We start from the raw sequence: 19,804 nt of genomic DNA on the forward strand, positions 1-19,804 counted from the left end.
CCTCTGCTGCATGTGCCTCAAACACAAGTCAGTGGAGTAATGAGTGTACAATATTTTATTATATAAAGTATTTAAACTATACATGTATTTCTACTATGCAGTTAATTATCAGGAAAAGCTAAAAAAAAAAAAAAAAAAAAAACTGCGATAAAAGGCCTTTTTTTTTTTAGGCTTGGAACGCATTATTTCTTTTTCCATTCATTGTAACGGGAAACGTCGATTCGGTTCCCGAACAAATCCCTTCTCGAACCGTTTTCTGGAACGGATTGTGGTCAAGAACCGAGGCATCACTCTACTTTGGTGGACAGCGGTCGAAATTGTGCCTCCAACAGGGGAAAACCAAGAACCGGAACGGGAATACAATCCGTGCGGCAGAATGTGAGGCGGGATTGGGGCTGCCTCACCTGCACTGCGCAAATGCAAAAGAGAAATCAAACAAGTACGTAGCCGTCCTCGGGGTATTCTGACACTTTGGAACAGTCAATAGTGTTCTCCAATAAAAAAAGTTCAGAAGTACCTTGAGTTGACTTTAACAAAATTATCTATTCACATTTTGTGGTTTTTTTTCCCCTTATTGTCTCTAGACCATAAAGATACCATATATTTGTTGCTTTTCAGGGGGAAAAAAATACATACATAAATAGTAACGGGGATGCCCTTAATCATCAAGTTTCTAAACTGGCAAACATTTGTAAGAAATATCAAATGAATTAACCTGCAACCGAAGGTTCAACCGCTGTATACTAGCAACTCGGCTCGGGAATGAGGAAAAACCAGGCCGCAGTTAAATTAATTTTAAACAAAAGCCTGAATAAAACCGGCAAGGTTATTAGTTCGCGTGGCCACTTGGAAGGAGACAATTTATCCGGAACGAGATTGTGGGCCGCTGCAGCAAAGCGGAGACTGCGGTGTACAAGCTAACGTGAACCGTGTCCTTTCATTTTTTGCCTTTTCTTGCCGTTCACCCTGAAATGTCCCAATTACAAATCCGTTCCACCGTGAAACGACGAGGTACTCGAAACAGTGCCTTGTTGAAAAATGCTAACGGCGAGTCAGCACCGCGCAGTGGAAAAGGAACAGAAAGGAATCCCGATTAGCTTCCCTTTTTGTCTTCCGGTCAACTGTTGTTGTGGTTTTTGAGTGAAAACTTACTGCCCGTGCGTCTCTTAAAAATAATCTTCTTCATCATCACCACCAAGAACGCGTCGCCACATTCCGAGTCAGCCGCTTTGAGCGCCGCCGTCGCCGGTCCGCTGCACGCGGGCCGCTATCATCTCCTTGGACGCCGCCCTGCGCCCGCCGGCCAGACGCAGGAGGCACATCAGGTCGATGAAGGCGGTGGTGAGGTTGAGGCGGCAGCCGAACTCGCTGGTGGCGTAGTCGAAGGGGAACGTGTGGTGGTAGTTGTGGAAGCCTTCCCCTGGCAACGCCACAGACAACGACGATAATAACGCTTTTTCTTTCTTTTTTTGGGCCTTGAACTCACAATGACACGGCATAAATTAAAAGTGCTTTTCGTGACGAACTGCCACTCAGCTGATTTGTGGGCTTTGAATCGCAAGCAGAAATTTGAGATACAAGCGCCGGATGCCGGCAGCAAACTCACATTCACTCCACAAGTCGGAGATTTTGTCACTTTGAAACTAAATATCACACAAAGACAAAAACACGTTGCGTATTTATATCAACTAAATGTCGCCTTAATCGAAAGACTGCCGACTTAACGCTAACACGCTGCTTGCAAAACACCGTAGTCGCAGGAACAAGACTAGCGTAATTTCCGGCCTACAAACCGCGACTTTTTTTCCCCACACGCGTTCAATCCCGTGGATTATGCGGTGATGCGAATAATTTGTGCATTTTGTGCAAGGGGGCACTCGAGCGGAAAAAAGTAAGAGTGAGACGGTGGAATATATGTGCTGAGGAAATGAATTTTACCGGTATGTTGTTTTTTTTTTTTTTTTTACTGGCCCTGTTAATGCCTGCTAGCCTTAGCGCTGTGCTAGCGTGCTGCTGCAGTGTTTCTGTCCTGTCTCTGTGATTTTTTCCGGTATATTTTTTTTTGACCGGACCAGTTAGTACCGCACTAGTGTTAGCGTCGCAGTAACAGAAGCGTCATGCTAGCGTTATTGTCGTGCTAGCGTGTTGCTGCTGTGTTACTGCCGCATCTGTGATTTGTTTGTTTGTTTGTTTTTTTTTAACTGGCCCTGTTAGTGCTGTGCTACGTAACGTTTTTTTTTTTTTTTTTTTTACAGGTATGTTTTTGTTTTTGTTTTTTTTAATCAGCCCTGCGCTATGTTAAGATAAGGTGTGTCCTCTTTTTTTTTTTTTAAACCAGCCCTAATTTTGCTTCCGTGTCGTTGCTATGTTAAGCTAAGCTAAGGTATTAAAACATTGAGAACTCTTTCTGTGTACCATCTTTCTTTGTAAATATCTCTTGTTTCAACATGGCGACTTGCGGCTTTTACACAGGTGCGGCTTGTGTATGTACCAAATGGTATTTCCTTTACAAATGTCCTGGGTGAGGCTTATAACCATCGCACTGTAGGCCGGAAATTACGGTAGCGTTGACTGTCCGACTGTTATAACCCTTTAAGCACAGTTATGTCAGATTCTGTAATACTCTCGGGAATATATTCTTTATCCTCTGCAAAAAATGAGCAATATCACTGCAGCTTCCTCAGCTGCTCGTGTCCATCTCACAAACGTGCAGTCGATTAGCGATGGAGGACGTTTTCATGAACACAGAACGTCATGCACAGTGAAATATTCTAACGTGCATCGTGATAGAATAGTAGTACTCGGGCGCGTAAATGGAGGTAACATAGAAAGATGTGGTACACGGGATTCCCACTCTTTTCTTGAAATTATTTTTCATGACTTTTGCAGGATATTTTCAAGTTTTTTCAAGGGTCAAGTTATCACAACATACAAAGCTTTGGAGAAGTGTTATTTTCTACAATTGTACCTTGTATTTTGTACATTTAAACAGAGTGCTTCAATGTTTATTCCTCTCCCTTTTTCTCTCTTGAACTTTCCCCACAAAAAATATTTTCACATGTTCAATAAATGACCCAAACAATTTCCTTTAGTTAATCCGTTTACTTACTGTATTTAGTTGACAGTACAGTTTACTTTGTGCACGTGACACCTGCATTCTTAAAATAAACATCAAATTCACTGCAAAAATAAATTAAAATGAGAGAGAAAGAAAAAGTTTTTTGGGTGGGGGAGCGACTCAATCTAAGACATGGTGCCCCCCCCCCCCCCCCATGACAAAAGCGTTTTTGAACTTTGGTCGAAGTCGCTTAGCTACTGAGTATCTTTCTAATCGGCATTGGACAAAAATTAAACAGTGTATACGTTTGTAGACACACAAAGGAACATTTGCTTATTGGATATTTGATGGCAATATGATGCTAAATAGCTCCAGAAAAAGTACCTTGTGTATTATTATTATTTTATTTTTTTTGTACATGGACATCCATTTTCAACAGATTCTATGCAAATATGCAACTGTAGTTGCAACTCAGGATAACCAAGACCTTCTCTTCTGCTTTTATAGTAACAGAAGCACTAAATCACTCATTTACACCGTTAATTCTAATATTTTTTTCTTGAAATTTGTTTTAATTTATTATAAACAGTCTGTTTTCATCATGTTATAGTTGTTTTTACTGACTGCTTTGCTTTGTAGTACTGAATCTGGATGTGGGATTTATTTTTGTATCCAATCCGATTTAAGACTGTGCCTGTTGCCATGTCAATCGAGGCGTTCTTCACAGAGGATAAAGAATACATGCCGGGAAGTATTGTCATATTTTCTCTTTATGTTTGGGTCCATTGTTTACCTTCAAACATCAGTTGCTATTTGTGAGCACGTCTATGGAGTTTCGCATTGTTTGTTAGCATTAAGCTAAACAGACATCTTTGAAGACGCGTGAAACGAGAACGCTGACTTTTCCTACCTATGGCGCTGAAGGCGACGATTCTGTTCTCCCTGGGGTTGATGGTGCGGTCGTAGGGTCTGTTGCCCCACATGTGGGCGGCGCTGTTGACCAGCCAGGTGGCGTTGAGCCCGATCGTGTACCTCAGCAAGCCGGGCAGGAAGTAGCCCACCAGGAGGGACTCGCCCCAGAAGTACCAGGGAACCAACATGGGCACCAGGAAGCACAACAGCAACACAGACAGCTTGTAGTGCCTGAAATACACGCGCGTACTTTATTATCACAGCAGATAATACACCAAAACAGCGTAAGAGAGGAAAACCACCACAGAAGAAGAAAGATGACAGTTGACCTCCAAATCCCCTCACCGTCTTTGGAACATGACCACTTTATCGGCCTTGAGGTCGGACAGGTCCAGTTTTCGGCCCTTCTCGACCACGTCGGGGTGCTTGCGGACCAGCAGCCAGCCGACGTGCGCGAAGAAGAAGCCCCGCTTGGCGTTGTGCGGGTCGGCGTCCGTCTCCGAATACTTGTGATGGACGCGGTGGTCCCTCGCCCACTCGTATATGTCGTTCTGCGCGCCGGAACAGAGAACCAGATCAGTGCAAAAAGGAACACCTGCACGACATGGCGAGCCCCGATGCGAGAGCCATATCACAAAATCGGAGCTTTTTCTTTGTGGGTTTTGACACACATGCAAGGTGATTATTGCCATATGATCGTTTTGTATCTGTTTTTGCGGTTGTTTGAAGGTTTATATCTATTCTAAGACCCGAGCTAATTTCCACGAGCCCGTCAATGGCGTTTTGTATGATATGCTAGCATTGAGCTAAAGCACTTGGAAAATCAATGTTTTGGTTGAACTTTTTTTTTTTTTTACTATTTATATGTTTAATTTGCTTTTTTAAAATGGGTTAACCCCACCTGGACGTGTCAAATAAAGCGTAGTGTCTAAGCACTAATAATTTCTTTAATAAGATTATATTTGTTTAAAGTGTGGAGGGAGGAGGGGGGGTGTAAAGTATAATTACATGATCTTAACCAATCTTTTCCTCGTGAAACCTTGACAGTTACATACTAATGCACAATGCAAAATGCCATAAACAGGCTAACAAAACTAGTATCGATACCACATAGGTTATAACTTTTTAACCAATGCATAATTGAATGTCGACAGACGTCGTAGCAATAAAACGCAGAATCCTTTATGACGAACGTTACTGCAATTTACCGAGTAGTGGTGGTCTTCTTGGTGCATACGCCGTACAAATATTTCACAAACATTTTTGCAACGGTGGAACGGATTAATGACATTTCCATTCTTTGAACTGGGAAAGGTGCTTTGCAATACGAACGTTTTGCTCAAAGAGCTTGCCCGCGGAACAAATTCACCTTATAAATCAAGACGCTGCTCTTTTTAGTTCGGGAAATGCTTTTTGTTTTTGTTGTCTTGCGTTTAAATATTGATTGTGAACTAACAGCACCTGATGACACAATGGACCACAGTTTCTCTTTTTCACGTCTCACACGTGTCTGCATTCAATGCTTTGTTTTTTGGTAGTTTAAGGCCCACTGGGTCATTTGTGAACTGTGATCTAAACCGGAAGTAAATTTTTCCAAATGTGATGTTTTTGTTGTGTTCCTTTGACGCTTGTTGATTAATTTATCCATCCATCCATCCATTTTCTTAGCGGCTTATCCTCACGAGGGCCGTGGGAGTGCTGGAGCCTATCCCAGGTGTCAATGGGCAGGAGCCGGGGTACACCCTGAATTGGTCGCCAGCCGATCGCAGGGCACATGGAGGCAAACACCCCCACTCACAATCACACCTCGGGGGCAATTTCGAGTGTCCAATTAATGTTGCATGTTTTTGGGTTGTTTGTTTGTTTTGGATCCATCATGCCGCCTGATTAATTTAGTTAGTACATAAAATTTAAAAAGACAATTTGAACAGTGTCCCAGCTGGACAGCGTTGGCCTCACAGTTCTGAGGTCCCGGGTTCGATCCCGGCCCCACCTGTGTGGAGTTTGCATGTTCTCCCCGTGCCTGTGTGGGTTTTCTCCGGGTGGGCACTCCGGTTTCATCCCGCGTCCCAAAAACATGCAACATGAATTGGACACTGTAAAACTGCCCCTGGGTGTGATTGCGAGTGCAGCTGTTTGTCTCCAAGTGCCCTGCGATTGTCTGGCGACCAGTTCAGGGTGTACCCCGCCTCCTGCCCGTTGACAGCTGGGATAGGCTCTGGCACACCCCGTGACCCTTGTGAGGATAAGTGGCAAAGAAAATGTAGGGATGGATGGATTTGGATGTCTTGGGTTCTCTCGGGTTAAACGCGAGTGACGTTTTCAATGATTGCGTCGTGATGATAAAATCGGGTCAGGCCCGAGTATGAAATTCACTGCTGTTTACTTTTCCACTAATGAGAAGGAGGACAAATGTCAGGAATATGTATTTGTGTGTGCGGCAGAAAAGATGATTCTTCGGCTTCGATGCACGCCACACCCGCATCCGCGTGCGCGAAAGCGTCGTACCTGAAAGGCCATCGAGTTGGCGAGAGCCAGGAAGACTCGCAGGGCCGGTGACGCCTTGTAGGATCTGTGGCTCCATAACCTGTGGGCGCCGGCCGTGATGCCCAGCGCGCTGATGAAGAAGCACGCGGCAGCTAAAGCGGGGAGAGGAATGACAAAGCGTCATGTCGGGGGGGGGGACTAGGTGCAAAGGCAGGTGTGCGCTTGTTGTTTATGCTGTCGTCTGCGCGCGTCGGGCGCAAGCACGCAGGGGCCTTCTGGCAGCCGGCGACAAATTGTCGTGGTGCCACGCGGTCCACAATGGAATGTCTATGGGAGCGCTGATTGTGCTTTGTCTTCTGCTGCGAAATAATATGCAGCCCAGCATTGCAAGGACGAGGGGGGGGGGGGGGGGCGAGGGTGAGGTTGTGCTAGACTCGAGACAAAGTGAAGACTGTTCAGGAATTTGCGAAACGTCTCGATGGTCTGCCGTACGGGCCGCAAATTCTAACGGTTGTATCTTAAAAATGATGACAAGAATGGGGACATCATATCACGATCATCGCTCATTGTGACTCTCAAGGCCGATGACATAAACATGAAACGGCTGCCGGAGCGAACTTTGTCTGTGAATTCACGCCGTGATACAGGAGCTCAGCTCATTCGGTGGAGAATAAATAATAATTACAATAATAATAATAATAATTTTCAATGGAAATGAACAGGAAAGTCATTCAGCCATTTCAGCCCCCCTAAAAAAAATGAGAAAAGCAGTGATTTATATTATACGTTGCAAACAGTAATTACATCAAATGGCAATTTTTTTGGGTCACAGTTTCGCCTTCAATGCACATTGGGTTGCTCGTTCGGATTTGCATACCTGGGGAAACCTGATAGCAGTATTAGAGTATTTTTGTATACATTTCATGCTTGTATTTTTTATGTTTCTGTACGTTCAAAAGTTGTTTTTTCAATATCTTTACACGTACAAAACTGTGCCAAACAAATATGAGCATTCATCTGAGATGTCCCGCTGTGGCGACCCCTAACGGGACAAGCCGAAAGAAACTTACTAACCGTAGCCCGAAATGATGGTGTTCTTCAGCTCCAGGGCTGTAGGTGGCAGTAATGCTGCTAACAAAAGCTGTGACCAACTGTCAAACAACCGAATCAAAACAAGATAACGTCTGTTCAAATGATTTAGAATAAAAAGTGGACTGCGCACAGGCGCCTTTCACGCGGTAATTGGGCTTCAACTTCCGGTCGTGGCTATGATTTCACGTGAAAGTTGACGTCCTTTGACATCCTTATAATTGTACATTGTGAAACACAATAAAATCTAATTTAATTAGAATATGTTAGGTTTAGCGTTTTTGTAGCGCTGTTGGCTGTCAAAACCGTGCAGGCGGTCGCAAAGAAGTAACTTTTCACTGTTAAAGCCTAACCTTCATAATTAATTATTATATATTTATCGTATCATTTTCTCTAACAATATATGTATGTTTACCATACTTTTTGCCCTGACCGGAGGTTAGAGCCTGTTGACCATGGCGGAACCAATGATGGATGCAGAGTGCACAGTCCAACTTTTCATTCTGAATCTGCTCCAACTTTTGTGGACTTTACATGGAACACTTTCTGCTGACGCAGCATAAAACTGCTACACGAGAAGACAAAAATAAACAAAGAAAGACATAGTTGCATCCTTGGCAGACTAAATTAAGAAAACAAACGATATTCGTGACACTGTACTATACTGTATATACTGGAAGTACGGTTCGGATCGGAAAGGAAGGGACAGAAATTTCCCATTTACGGAAAAATTTCGGGAAACCTTCAATGGCGATTTTAGCCAAATGGAAATCCAGTCTAATTTCGTACACTATATATATATATATATATATATCGTACAATAAATGTTTAACTCACATTTAGAATGATGTTGGAGCAATTAAAACAATTTTGATATCCATTCATTCATTGTATATTAATGCAAATACTGCAGAGAAAATCCTATATTTTTTCATGTTTTAAAATACTGTAATTACTTTAAATTAAGGATTTTAGAGCCACTCTTTTTAGAATGATACCAATACAAGTATTAAATATTGAATACTCACTGAGTAGTTTTGCTAAATAAAATGTCAACACAGTGACGATTTGCTGACGTCCCTTCAAACGTTATATCCACAAAGCAACGACAAATTAATAGAATTGTCCTAATTTCCAGGAATTTTAGTTGATACACACATGCTCATGTCAGAGTAAAAAAAAAAAAAAAAAGAGTTATTATGAATAATATCACGAAATATATTATATTGCATGCACAAAAACTATTCAAAACAAAATGTTTATTTATGAAAGATTTAAGTGCAGTAAAATGTACAAAATCCACTGTCCCCAAACTTTTGAGGAGTTCTACTTTACACGAGCACCACGCCTGAGTACTTCTGCCATAATTTGAAATACATAGTGCGTACTTACTCCACGCGAGCGTGAGGGCGCGAGCGCCGGGGACGAGGAAGACTCCGTAGATCGCGCCGGCGTGCAGCATCGCCATGAGCCACACGTTCCTCCACACCAGCGCCCCGCGGGGCCGGCCGCCGCCTTCTTTGCCCGCGTCGGCGTCGTCTTCGGCGGGGCCGACTGTGCGCTCGGCGTCGGGAGGGCTGCTGGCGGGCATATTACGGCAAAGGGCAGTCCAAAGCAAAGCACCCGCACCTAGAAAGCGAGGATGCGGGGTGCGGGCGGACGCTGTGTGTCATTCACATTTCGAGTAACATTTACTTTCGATTATTAGGTTGTTTTTGTGTGAGTGTGTGTGTGCGCGCGCGCGTGTCTGTGCTCACCGTGCAGAGATCCAGCGGCGGTCCACTGTGGAAATGATGTGTGCAAGTCATCAAGTCCTTCTTATTATGCACCGCGTGTGTGCGTGCGCGTGTCCAACGTCCGATTGGCTCTTTGCTTATCTGATGTTTGTGTGCGTTAGTGCGAGTCACCATGACAAGTGTCGCCTCTTGCAGCAGGACTTCCACGCGCTGACTTTAAGCGTGGAAACCGGGGAGCGCTCTTAAAAACCGGGGGGGGGAGAAGAACGTCGAAAGTCCAAATCGACCAAAAATATTTACGATTGGTTTCATTCATTCTTCCGTTCCCATCAGAGGACGGTTGGCTCCCCCTGCTGTCTGAAAAGTAGAGCTGAGGTTTGCGTCCTGCATGAGGGCGGGCTTGGAGAACTTTCTGCAACATCCATCCAGCCATTTTTCTTTGCCGCTTATCCTGGAGAGTGCTGGAGCCTATCCCAGCTTTCTACAACAGCACACACAAAAATAATGAACAAATACAAATTAAAATTTAAAAAAATAACTACACTTCAAGGATCACCAGTAGGAACATCCATCTGTTTTCTTAGCCGCTGATCCTCACACGGGTCGCGGGGAGTGCTGGAGCCCATCCCAGCTTTCTACAACAGCTTACACATACATGATAAATAAAATTAATAAATAAATCGATCCAAATTAAAATGAAAAAAAAAATAATAATAACTGCACTTCAAGGATGAAAAGTAAAGGACCAACCATTAGATAGTGACTTAGTAGGCCTACTCTTCATCAAAACAAAAAAGGATATGTAACATCACACAGTTAAGCTCTATTGAAATAATGACTCGTTTAAAACGTATTTCAAATGAGTAAAAATCTGAAAAAGTTTCGAGCATGTTTGAAACCTTTTTTCCATCAGATGCTATTATAACTATATAATTATATCACATGCATTATTCAGTTTGCTGTCAAATGGATATTGCATATTCGTGGTCGGTTGCAGACTCACCTGTTCATGTATCTCCGCCCCCCCCCCCCCATTTTGTTTATTTTTTTGGGTGGGGTTATAAAAAAACGGAATTGCATTCATTACATGCCAAAATTTAAATAAAACTTTTTTTTAAATGAATGTAAAACTACAATATGAAAATATGCGTGAAATGTAATCCAATGGAATAATGACAAATTGATGCATATTTAGTTTTTGCACTAATCAGCCGAGAAAAGCTGGAAAATTCCTCAATTTGATCAAGTTGCGTTGCAAACGTCTGGTTAGGGAGCGACCATGTGACGTCACAATCACCGTGGCAACCGATCAGGCGTCACCACCCAACCCTCGCCTCCACGAGTGCGCAGCTACTCCTACTCGGGGTGGGGGGCGACCAAAAAAAAAAAACTTTCGCAGGGATTGTATCCGCGTTCCTTTTTCCGGTTGCAGCAACCGTGGATGTGTGCATCCGCCAGCCGCGCGTGGCCGCATCGTAGCGGGGGTGGGCAGCGTGCAAGGCCGGAGGAGAGCTCGCTCTCTCGGCCCGGCGCCGCCGCCTCCACCGCTGACTTTTGGAAGCAACATGGCCGAGGACGACAGCGAGTGGGTGGTGGAGAGCATCGTGGGCTATCTGGGGAGTCCCGAGTGGGTCATCCCCGTCACGGACTTCATGGAGCACAAATGCACAGGTGACACCCCCCCCGCGTCTAACATTCGATTGTCTCCTCAGCTTTTGTTTACGTTTGCACGGGAGCTCTACGCAAGCCTCCATTTTGGCTCTGTGGCTGAAGCTAATAATGCATGTGGAGCAATCTTTATCTGTATTACAGTTGATATTATGGCACCAATTAGCGTTGTCATTCAAATGTAAAAACGATTTTTACGACATTTTCCCGATTCCGCAAAAAACACGCGTGCGATTAAACGGAGCAATTAATAGTTACATGTAGAAAGCGCAACTCTTGCGTCATTAGCCACTGCCTCCGGTAGCCTCCATTTTGGCTCCCTGGCTGAAGCGCATGCTGCTAACGTTGGAAGATGTTTATCCGTATTAAAAATGACATTTCGGTGGCAACTAGCGATGGAATTGAAATTTTAAGAATACATTTAGGAATTTTCCAGAAACCTGTAAAAAAATGCAAGTTATTCAATGCAGCAATTGTTGAAACCATAGGTGCGACAATTAATCTAACTAACAAACAATTGAACATCAAATTATTTGACATATTTTAACTAATCGTTAAGAGACCGTGTTTAACTTGAGATTTTCCAAATCCTCTCAGTTTCAGCCTTTTGTACTCTTAGATTCCAGAAGTCTGATTCTGCTTGTAATTAATGCATTTGAAAACTGATAAATGTTTTTCACGGTTGTTGTGGTTTTTTTTTGGGTCAAATTTCTGAAGTTAAAAAGTAAACCAGCATATTCTACAATCTGTAATAATGTCCTGTTTTTGAGTAAAGAGATGGAAATTAAAATGTAAAATGTGATCCAAATCATTGATTATTCAAAAACCTATAAATATATTACTCAATTATTAAAATAATAACACGAGATGTATATAACTAACATGTCAGTGCCAGTCAATTTTTTAAAATAGTTGTCACTTTCCTGATGCCACTGAAGATACGTGATCGATTAAATGTAACAATAGCTTAAATGAAAATTAAAAAGTATCACTGGCCTCCATTTTCACTGTGGCTAAAAGCTTTTGTGCGGTACCATTGGTGTTCCAATTTTTGCAATATTTATCCATTTTCCATATGCCTACCGACAAGACACGAGTGGTGAGGTTTCCATCCATCTGTTGTCTTTTGCCGCTTATCCTCACAGGGGTCGCAGGAGTGCTGGAGCCTATCCCAGCTGTCAACGGGCATGGCTAGATATTAATGAATATATTAATCAATACATTAATTAACAATAAAAAATGAGTAGCAGATATGGTAAGCTAAATTGTTGTTTTTGGTGAATAATATGTGAATTTCGCTCCCCTTCGACTTATCCACGTCGTTCTGTTTCAGTGTTTGACGACGAAGACGAAAATAAGTTAGTGTACACGGAAATCCATCAGCAGTATAAAAAGTTGGTGAGTACACGCGCCGATACAGAAATACACATTCCACAGCTTTTTAAAAATGAAAACTTTTTTTTTCACGAGTCCCTCTCCTATAAAAAAAATATATAAAAAAAATTAAAATAAATTATATAAATAAATTATATAAACAAGCCTTTGGATAGTAAAAAAAAATGACATTATATTTTCTCTAAAAAAATGTTAACTATAATCCAAATTAGAAAAATGAAAAACGTCACTCTGTGTGTAGCGACTCGATATAATATGTCTAACGCGACGTGAGCTACTGACTAAAATCCATTTTCCGAGATATTCCAATGTATCGAGTGGCGCTTGTACTTGCAGGTGGAGAAACTTTTAGAAAATTACATGCAGGAGGTGGGCATCAACGAGCAGCAGTTTTTGGACGCGTGCACCTCCCCTTTTGCCAAGTCCAAAACGGTGCAGGTACGCCGGAGTCGCCTCGCCGCAAAGTCGTCGAGCTCTGTAAACGCCAAAGACAATCAAGCTCCGTTTTGGGTTTCAGTCCGTGTTCCAGCCCGTCCTGGCCACAGACGACTTCCAGATGTTTCGCTCTCTGATGGTCCAGAAGAACATGGAGCTGCAGCTGCAGGCCCTGCGAGTGATCAAAGAGAGGAACGGTAAGTGTTGCAAACGTTCGCAAAAAAAAAGCGCCGGCGTGCCCTCTAATGCAACGCGTCCGTCGTCCAGGAGCGCTTCCCGACTGTCTGACCGACGGTGAGGACGTGATGACGGAGCTGCAGCAGCAAGAGATGAAGATCCTGCAGGAGGTCCTCAAGTTAGTTGTCTTTGTATTTCGCAATAACGATACTACAACAAATATTACTGCACGATGACTCAGATGGAAAAGGTTGGCCTTACAGTTCTGAGGTCGCGGGTTCAATCCCAGACCCGCCTGTGTAGATTTTGCATGTTTTCTCCGGGTGGGCACTCCGGTTTCCTCCCACATCCCCCCCAAAAAACCCATGCAACACAAATCAGGGGTGTCAAATTCATTTTTTTGTCACAGGAAGGATTGTACTTGCGGTTTCCCTCAAAGGGCCGTTATGGCTGTGAAACAATACAAATCTTTGTGAAATTTATGAACTACTTTTGCAATCAGAAATCAAGGGTAATTGTTTTTTTCCCAACCATTGTTGTTTGGTAACACAAAAATGCTCGGAATAGCTCAACGTTATCATCTATGATATGACAATTTGAAATTCTGGTACAGATTTGTACACACACAAAAAAAAAAAAAAATCATAGAAGTTGATTCACATCATTTGCCTCCGCAGGCCACATAAAGTCATGCGGCAGGCCAGATCTGGCCCCCGGGCCTTGAGTTTGACACCTGTGCTCTAAATTGTCCCTAGGTATGATTGTGAGTGCGGCTGTTTGTCTCCACGTGCCCTGCGATTGGCTGGCAACCAGTTCAGGGCGGACCCCGCCTCCTGCCCGTTGACAGCTGGGATAGGCTCTGGCACTCCCCGCGACCCTCGTGAGGATAAGCGGCTAAGAAAATGGGCGGATGGATTTCCTTTAAGTTGGCCACGGCGCTTGGCCTGCTCTCCTGATGGGATTTGGCAAGCGGCATCCTGACCCAGAAAGCGAAGTCCACTTTAAGCTACTTACGCTCGTGCTAATTTAAGTCGGACCTTTTAGCACTAGTAACGAACGGCCACCGAGGAAGAATGCATACTTTCATCCACTTTGTCCTACCTGGATGTAGCTCGGCGCTTGGGGGTGCCACTTGGATCCTTCCCAAATCCAAAACACCACCATGAATTATCGTGGAAGGTCATCCATCATCTTCTTCTGGGGAAGTGGTAGAGCGAGCACATCATTAAAAAAAAAAAAAATATAAGGAATACTATTATGACAAGTACATATAGTAATACAATATGTAAAAAAAAACCCTTATATATATCACACAAACAAATTCCGCCATTTGCCTGAAATAGTCCAGTAGTCCCGTGACCCTTGTGAGGATAAGTACCTCAGAAAATGGATGTATATGTGTGTGTGTGTACATACATTTTTTTCCAACATGGATTTTGCTGTCACTCACATTTGAAAAATATACGGGTGTGGTCAGTCATGCCCGCAAATATAAAGTTGCGGGTGTGTGTTCTTTTTGTAATTATGAGTGTACCCCTTTAAGAGCGGAGGGGGGCGGTGTCAGGTAAACTAGGAAGTAGGAGGTGGCTGAGCTGCAGCTCGCTGTGCTTCCGTGTTAAAAAAAAAAAAAAAAAAAGACGTCAGGCTGTGGTTGACCAAGCTGGATCGTTTTTCATGTGCGCTGAGAGTGTGCGACGAGTGCGCAATTGCGCAGCCTAGCGGGAACATTTGTCAAGACTATACAACATAAGCGAGATCTTTCAATACCCATGTATTTCCACTCGTAACAAATATTTTTACGTATGATTTTTGCAGATTTGCTACTGCGATGGCACGCGGGCGCATATGCGCCTGTCAAATCACAGATGTTGTGATTTTTGCTAAGAATTTTTTCTCCTTCAGGAAGTCGAAAGAAGAGTATGACGAGGAAATGTCGTGGCGGTTGCTGCTGGAGGAGGAGCGGGCGTGTTCCACGTCGGGCGGGAAAGCCCAAAAGGGCGCCCCCGCCGCTCCCGCGCAAGACGCCGCCCCCGCCATAGTAAATGACCGACGTCAGATTAGGGCGGGGAGTCGAATTTACAGGCCGATAATCGCCCGCGTTGTCGGATCGAACGGTTTGTTCCAGGCCCAGGCCCGAGCCGACGACGCCGACGCAAAGAGCGCGGCCCCTCCCTCAAATCAGGTTGGCAAACGAACAGTCGCAAACGTCTTACGTCAGACTGCACCGTCATCCTCCACATTCCACATCACTTGTGTTTTAGCTCAATATTTTAGGACTTTTCATTTTTACATATCAGGATTTTTCCCCACGTAGGTTGAACATTAATAAGCGATACTTGATTTGACTAAAATGACTTGTCTTGACCTTACAGGTCAATGGGAAGACATCCCAAAATCCTGAGAGCAAGTTGGCTGTCACAGCACTTGCGAAGCATGTGGAAAAAAGCACCTCATCTTCCTCTTCTTCTTCTACGCGCACCCCTGGTGAAAGCAGCAATATTTGAGACGTACGTTGATGAAGTGTATTCAAGCGAGCCATTGTGTGTGCAGGGGGCGTCGGTGTCGGCGTCGGCGTGGCGCCCAAAACCCTCCCACCCGTGAGAGCGCCCGTCGGCGTCGAGCAGACCGCGGCGGAATCCTGGCTGGAGGAAGCGCACAGGGAGGCTGGCTTCTCTCAGCCTTACACTGTGAGCCCCCCCCCCCCCCCGTTATAAAAAAAAAAAAAATTTTAAATAAAATTGCAATAAGATGTACACCTCTGCCAATTACCGTAATTTCCGGTCTATAAGCCGCGCCTTTTTACACACCCTTTCAACCTTGCGGGTTATCCGGTGATGCGGCTAATTTGTGCATTTTTTTTCTAACGGCCGCAAGGGGGCACTCGAGCGGAAAAGATAAGAGTGACGCCGGTGGAATATATGTGCAGAGGAAGTGACTTTTACCGCTCTGGCCCTGTTAGCGCTGCGTTAGCGTGTTACTACCGTGTCTCAGTGATTTTTATCAGTATGTTTTTTTTTTGTTTTAAATCGGCCTCGTTAGCACGGAGGCGTTAGCATTAAACTCTGTGTACAGTCTTTCTTTGTAAATATCTCGTGTTTCAATGTGGGCACTTGCGGCTTTTACACGGCTGCGGCCCATGTATGTACCAATTGGTATTTCCTTTACAAATGTAGTGGATGAGGCTTATAACCAAGTGCGCTCTGTAGGCCAGTGTGATGGTCTGAGCGCTCCCCCGTGCTGAAAAGTCCCCTTGCGATGAATGCGCATGCGTTACTATCAGGGGAACTCTGGGTACGTAGCAGACGCTTACTGGGAAATTCCCCCGGTCTCATAGTTCCCCTTCTTCTACATAGAGGGAGCTAACATATGTTATATCCTAACCTAATCTTAAAACAAAAGTTGATAAAAAGATATACACATATATGTATGTTGGCCGTGTTCGTCCATCGCGAACACCATCACTCGGTGACAAGTTGTCAAATTGCACATGTTGAAGCATGGATGGGGATGTTTCAGACTGGCTGGAAGTTTACAAAATATATGCACATTAATATACTAATATTAATATATTATATTATTATACTTCTACATATTAATATACGCGCATGCGCATTACTCTCAAAGATTTTGCAGCACCGGGAACGCTCAGACTGTCTCACTGGGAATTACAATTATAATAATCAATGAACATTCGCATTATCTTTGTAAATGCTGATCATTGGACGCCAGTCTTTGTACTTAATATTATGCCAAATGAATATTTCATACATACCGCTTTCTTCACGTGAAAGGAGCTGTCCGCGTCGCAGCAGGAGCGTCTCCAGCAGAGGGCGTCCTACCTACGCGAGCAGCGCGACAAGCTGCACGCTCTCAAGAAGGAGCGAGCCGCCAAGCAGGGCCCCGCACCCGAGGAGGAGGCGCCGCGACCCCCCGCCTCTCCCGCGGCTCCCCCGGCCTCCGTGAGTCCCTTTCAGACACGGTCGCTCTGTCGTGGTGATCCTCGACGCAAGCTTTTTTTCTTCTCCCAGGAGATTTCGACGGAGGAGCGCAAGAAGCTGCAGAAGAGAAAACACCTGGCCGACAAGTTGAAGGAGGAAGTCATCAAGAAATGAAGTCCTGCGTAAGCAAACATGAACGCATTATTATAACCGGGAAAGCTTGCCTTTGTTCCCCCGTTAGACGTCGTAGCCTCACAAAGATTTATTACTTTTTTTCCGGGTGAGGGACGAGCCGCTTCGGAGTTCACGGCGGAACTGGGATTTAGTCGCTCGGCCTTTCCAGAGCGCCTTCAGTGACGGTCGCATTTGACGCAAAAATGGGCCACGGGTGGCGATCGCCACGTGTTGAACTTCAACACCACCGGTGTCAAACTCAAGGTTCGGGGGTCAGATCCGGCCCGCCACGTGATTTTGTGTGGCCCGTGAAGGGAAATCTTAGCATGTCAACTCGTTAAATCTATACCAAAATTTGAAATTGTCATGCATCATCAATGATATTGCAATATTACAAGCTTTTGTTGTTACCAAACATGAACAATAGTTGAATTACCCTTGATTACTGATTCCAAAATTTTGTGTGTAAAGATGATGAGGCAATTGAACAATTTTATCATCGCAGTCATCACAGCTCTCTTCACAAAAACCATAACTAAAACGTGGCCCACAACGGAAATGAGTTTGACACCACTGGGGTACCTTAAAAACAGTACTGGGAGTGAGTAAAAGTCCATCTTAGGTGGCAGTTTTTACTGGTTCGCTATCCTGCATAGAAGGTTCCGTTGCGGTACGGGGTGGTCGAATTGGACCCACAAATTTGCCACCTATATTGCCCCTGTCAAAGGAGCTTGTTACAGCACCTCGTATGCCGGGTAACATGTTTGCTGTCCTGTGTCTATGGTCCAAAATGCCGGATGGAGGATTTTAACTCAGCCCTCGTCTGAGGCCCGCTGCACACCGAGCTGCGTGGATGAAAGCGCCCTCGCAAAACTGATGGAGGTGGGGGAACGTGGGTTGTGCCACCGAAGCGCTACAACTGAAAAGCTGCCGCCTAAAATCGGGTTTTGAGGTTCCACGTACAATCATTTGTATTGTTTTTAATGAACCACAAAAACATAGCGCAATTGTCAAGTAAACTTTCCAATTGAAATACCGTAATTTCCGGCCTACAAGCCGCAACTTTTTTCACACGCTTTCAATCCTGCGGTTTATGCGGAGATGTGGCGCTAGCGAATCACAGTAACTTGTGCCATATTTTGTCCACTGAATGTCGCACTGTTGCTATATTTAATTTCTGTTGAAATATTAAGACACTGAATATTGCAAAATGTGTCTGAATGCAACTCGCAGGCTGATTTCAATCCCCTCATCCCGCATCGGAACCTCACACTCAGGACAGCGAAGTACTGGGAAACGGGTGGTGGCTAGCTCTAAACTTCATCCCGCGTCAGAACCTTTCACACAGACCGCCAAGAGCCGCGACAAAGGCAGTTCGAAGCCGGTGCAAGGCAGGCCAGTGTGGAAGCGGCTACCGACTGTTGTACAAAAATGTGTCACAATGGCGCATGTTGTCCACCTCTTGCTATTGACAGCTTGGACCTATGTTGATGTTTTACTCATGGCAAATAAACAACAAATACAACATTGTGAACTGCATGTAGAGCTACTCTAGCATAAGGCAACGCCGCTCCTGCATCCCACTCCATCAGTATATGGTGAGTGTCCTGATGCTATACCATTATTATTTATATATATATATATATATACACAATAAGTTAGTGCTTCTGCGTGTACATTTCATCCATAACGGGGGCCAATAGTGTTGGAATGTATAGTACTTATAAACAAACATGTTGCATCACTGAATACCCATGCAATACTCAATATACTATGCGCTTGAATAAATCTTTTGTAAAGTGTATTGCTTTTTTTTTTTTCAAGTGGTACGAAATTAGTACGAGTGATTGGAAAAAAAAAATGGTGAACCATAGACTGGGAAATGGAAGGTGCGCCTGTATGGAAGTAGATTAGTGCCAGCAGGATTTGAATTTGAAATGTAAAGTGATCACATTTTCAAGAGTTTCATTTCAGTGTAACTTTTCAATGTTAACAATTCAATCGGCTACAATTCGCTGTCTAAAATTCACCGTTTGTGCCACGGGGCAGGGGTTACTTCAGGTCAGAACCCAACAGCCAGCCAATCGCAGTTACCCTTTCTTAGTCACGTGACGTCTCTTACTATAACAGTAAGATAATCAATAATGTATTGATTGCTCTCATGCAGCCCGCTACAGCAAATCATGTTCGTCAAACTTCGGTGATTTTTGCTAAAATCGGTGCCAAATTCCAAGATTGTCATGGTAACAATCGAGATATTGCATTTTACTATTACCAATCAGTTTTTCTACAGTAACTTAAACAATACGTGAACAAATTATTATCTTTGTCTTGTGATTTCAAAAGTTATCCTTCAATTTCTTGTGCAATATTTGGTGATTAAACATTCATATGATTTCACTGTTAACAAAAACCTATCTGATCCCGAGACAAAAATGAATTGTTACCCCTGCTTTAAAACATTGCTAAGTTATAAAATATTCTCCAAAAGGACGTTAGTTTTACTTAACTTTCATCTAACTTTAGAGTGGCTTATTAAATTATGTAAATTTCCGAGTGCGTTAACATTAAGTACGAGGATGTTATTAAAAACATTGCCTGCAAAATTACTAAAGCACGGCTTCAAAGGGAAAGTACGGAATTTATTTTAGTAGCACACTTTTAAAATGATAATCATCATTAAAGTTATTAAATTGTCTTGAGAAAACATTTTAGTTATATTTTACAGTAATGCT

General features: G+C 43.7%; 2 protein-coding genes across 7 annotated transcripts; one reads left to right on the forward strand and one right to left on the reverse strand.

Annotated features, from left to right (window-relative positions):
* Positions 1 to 155: 155 nt before the first annotated feature.
* Positions 156 to 9,475, reverse strand: scdb (stearoyl-CoA desaturase b). Its single transcript, XM_061836627.1, has 7 exons — positions 9,454 to 9,475; positions 9,304 to 9,328; positions 8,939 to 9,175; positions 6,479 to 6,609; positions 4,316 to 4,521; positions 3,969 to 4,201; positions 156 to 1,420 (listed from the first exon to the last, which is right to left on the reverse strand). Exons 1-7 carry the CDS (start codon positions 9,454 to 9,456, stop codon positions 1,221 to 1,223), a joined length of 1,035 nt encoding a protein of 344 aa, XP_061692611.1. The 5' UTR covers positions 9,457 to 9,475; the 3' UTR covers positions 156 to 1,220.
* Positions 9,476 to 10,562: 1,087 nt separating this feature from the next.
* On the forward strand, positions 10,563 to 18,874 carry cfap36 (cilia and flagella associated protein 36). 6 transcript variants are annotated; one of them, XM_061836626.1, is made up of 12 exons: positions 10,567 to 10,953; positions 12,284 to 12,348; positions 12,682 to 12,783; positions 12,863 to 12,977; positions 13,048 to 13,135; positions 14,860 to 14,995; positions 15,083 to 15,139; positions 15,330 to 15,441; positions 15,508 to 15,644; positions 16,749 to 16,916; positions 16,986 to 17,077; positions 18,303 to 18,868. In XM_061836626.1, the coding sequence occupies exons 1-11, from the start codon at positions 10,848 to 10,850 to the stop codon at positions 17,067 to 17,069; spliced, it is 1,170 nt and encodes a 389-aa protein (XP_061692610.1). In that variant the 5' UTR covers positions 10,567 to 10,847; the 3' UTR covers positions 17,070 to 17,077; positions 18,303 to 18,868. The 6 variants fall into 6 exon arrangements, 5 of the variants coding, with proteins under 5 accessions (XP_061692606.1, XP_061692607.1, XP_061692605.1 ...); XR_009797360.1 differs by having other exon boundaries at positions 10,563 to 10,953; positions 16,749 to 17,951; positions 18,303 to 18,871; XM_061836622.1 differs by having other exon boundaries at positions 10,563 to 10,953; positions 16,749 to 17,077; positions 18,303 to 18,869.
* The last annotated feature ends 930 nt before the right edge of the window (positions 18,875 to 19,804 follow it).

The sequence above is a fragment of the Syngnathoides biaculeatus genome, chromosome 12, assembly GCF_019802595.1.
Source record: "Syngnathoides biaculeatus isolate LvHL_M chromosome 12, ASM1980259v1, whole genome shotgun sequence".
Lineage (NCBI taxonomy): Eukaryota > Metazoa > Chordata > Actinopteri > Syngnathiformes > Syngnathidae > Syngnathoides > Syngnathoides biaculeatus.

Bases quoted from the DNA above. Each gene is read 5' to 3' on its own strand.
- scdb (XM_061836627.1), bottom strand. The intron at 9,176-9,303 runs GTGAGCACAGAC...CTCGCTTTCTAG, and splicing joins CGCCGCTGGATCTCTGCACG to GTGCGGGTGCTTTGCTTTGG. The intron at 1,421-3,968 runs GTAGGAAAAGTC...TGGCGTTGCCAG, and splicing joins CGTCGCCTTCAGCGCCATAG to GGGAAGGCTTCCACAACTAC.
- cfap36 (XM_061836621.1), top strand. From the start codon at position 10,848: ATGGCCGAGGACGACAGCGAGTGGGTGGTGGAGAGCATCGTGGGCTAT. The intron at 14,996-15,082 runs GTAAATGACCGA...GGTTTGTTCCAG, and splicing joins AAGACGCCGCCCCCGCCATA to GCCCAGGCCCGAGCCGACGA. The intron at 15,442-15,507 runs GTGAAAGCAGCA...TTGTGTGTGCAG, and splicing joins TTCTTCTACGCGCACCCCTG to GGGGCGTCGGTGTCGGCGTC.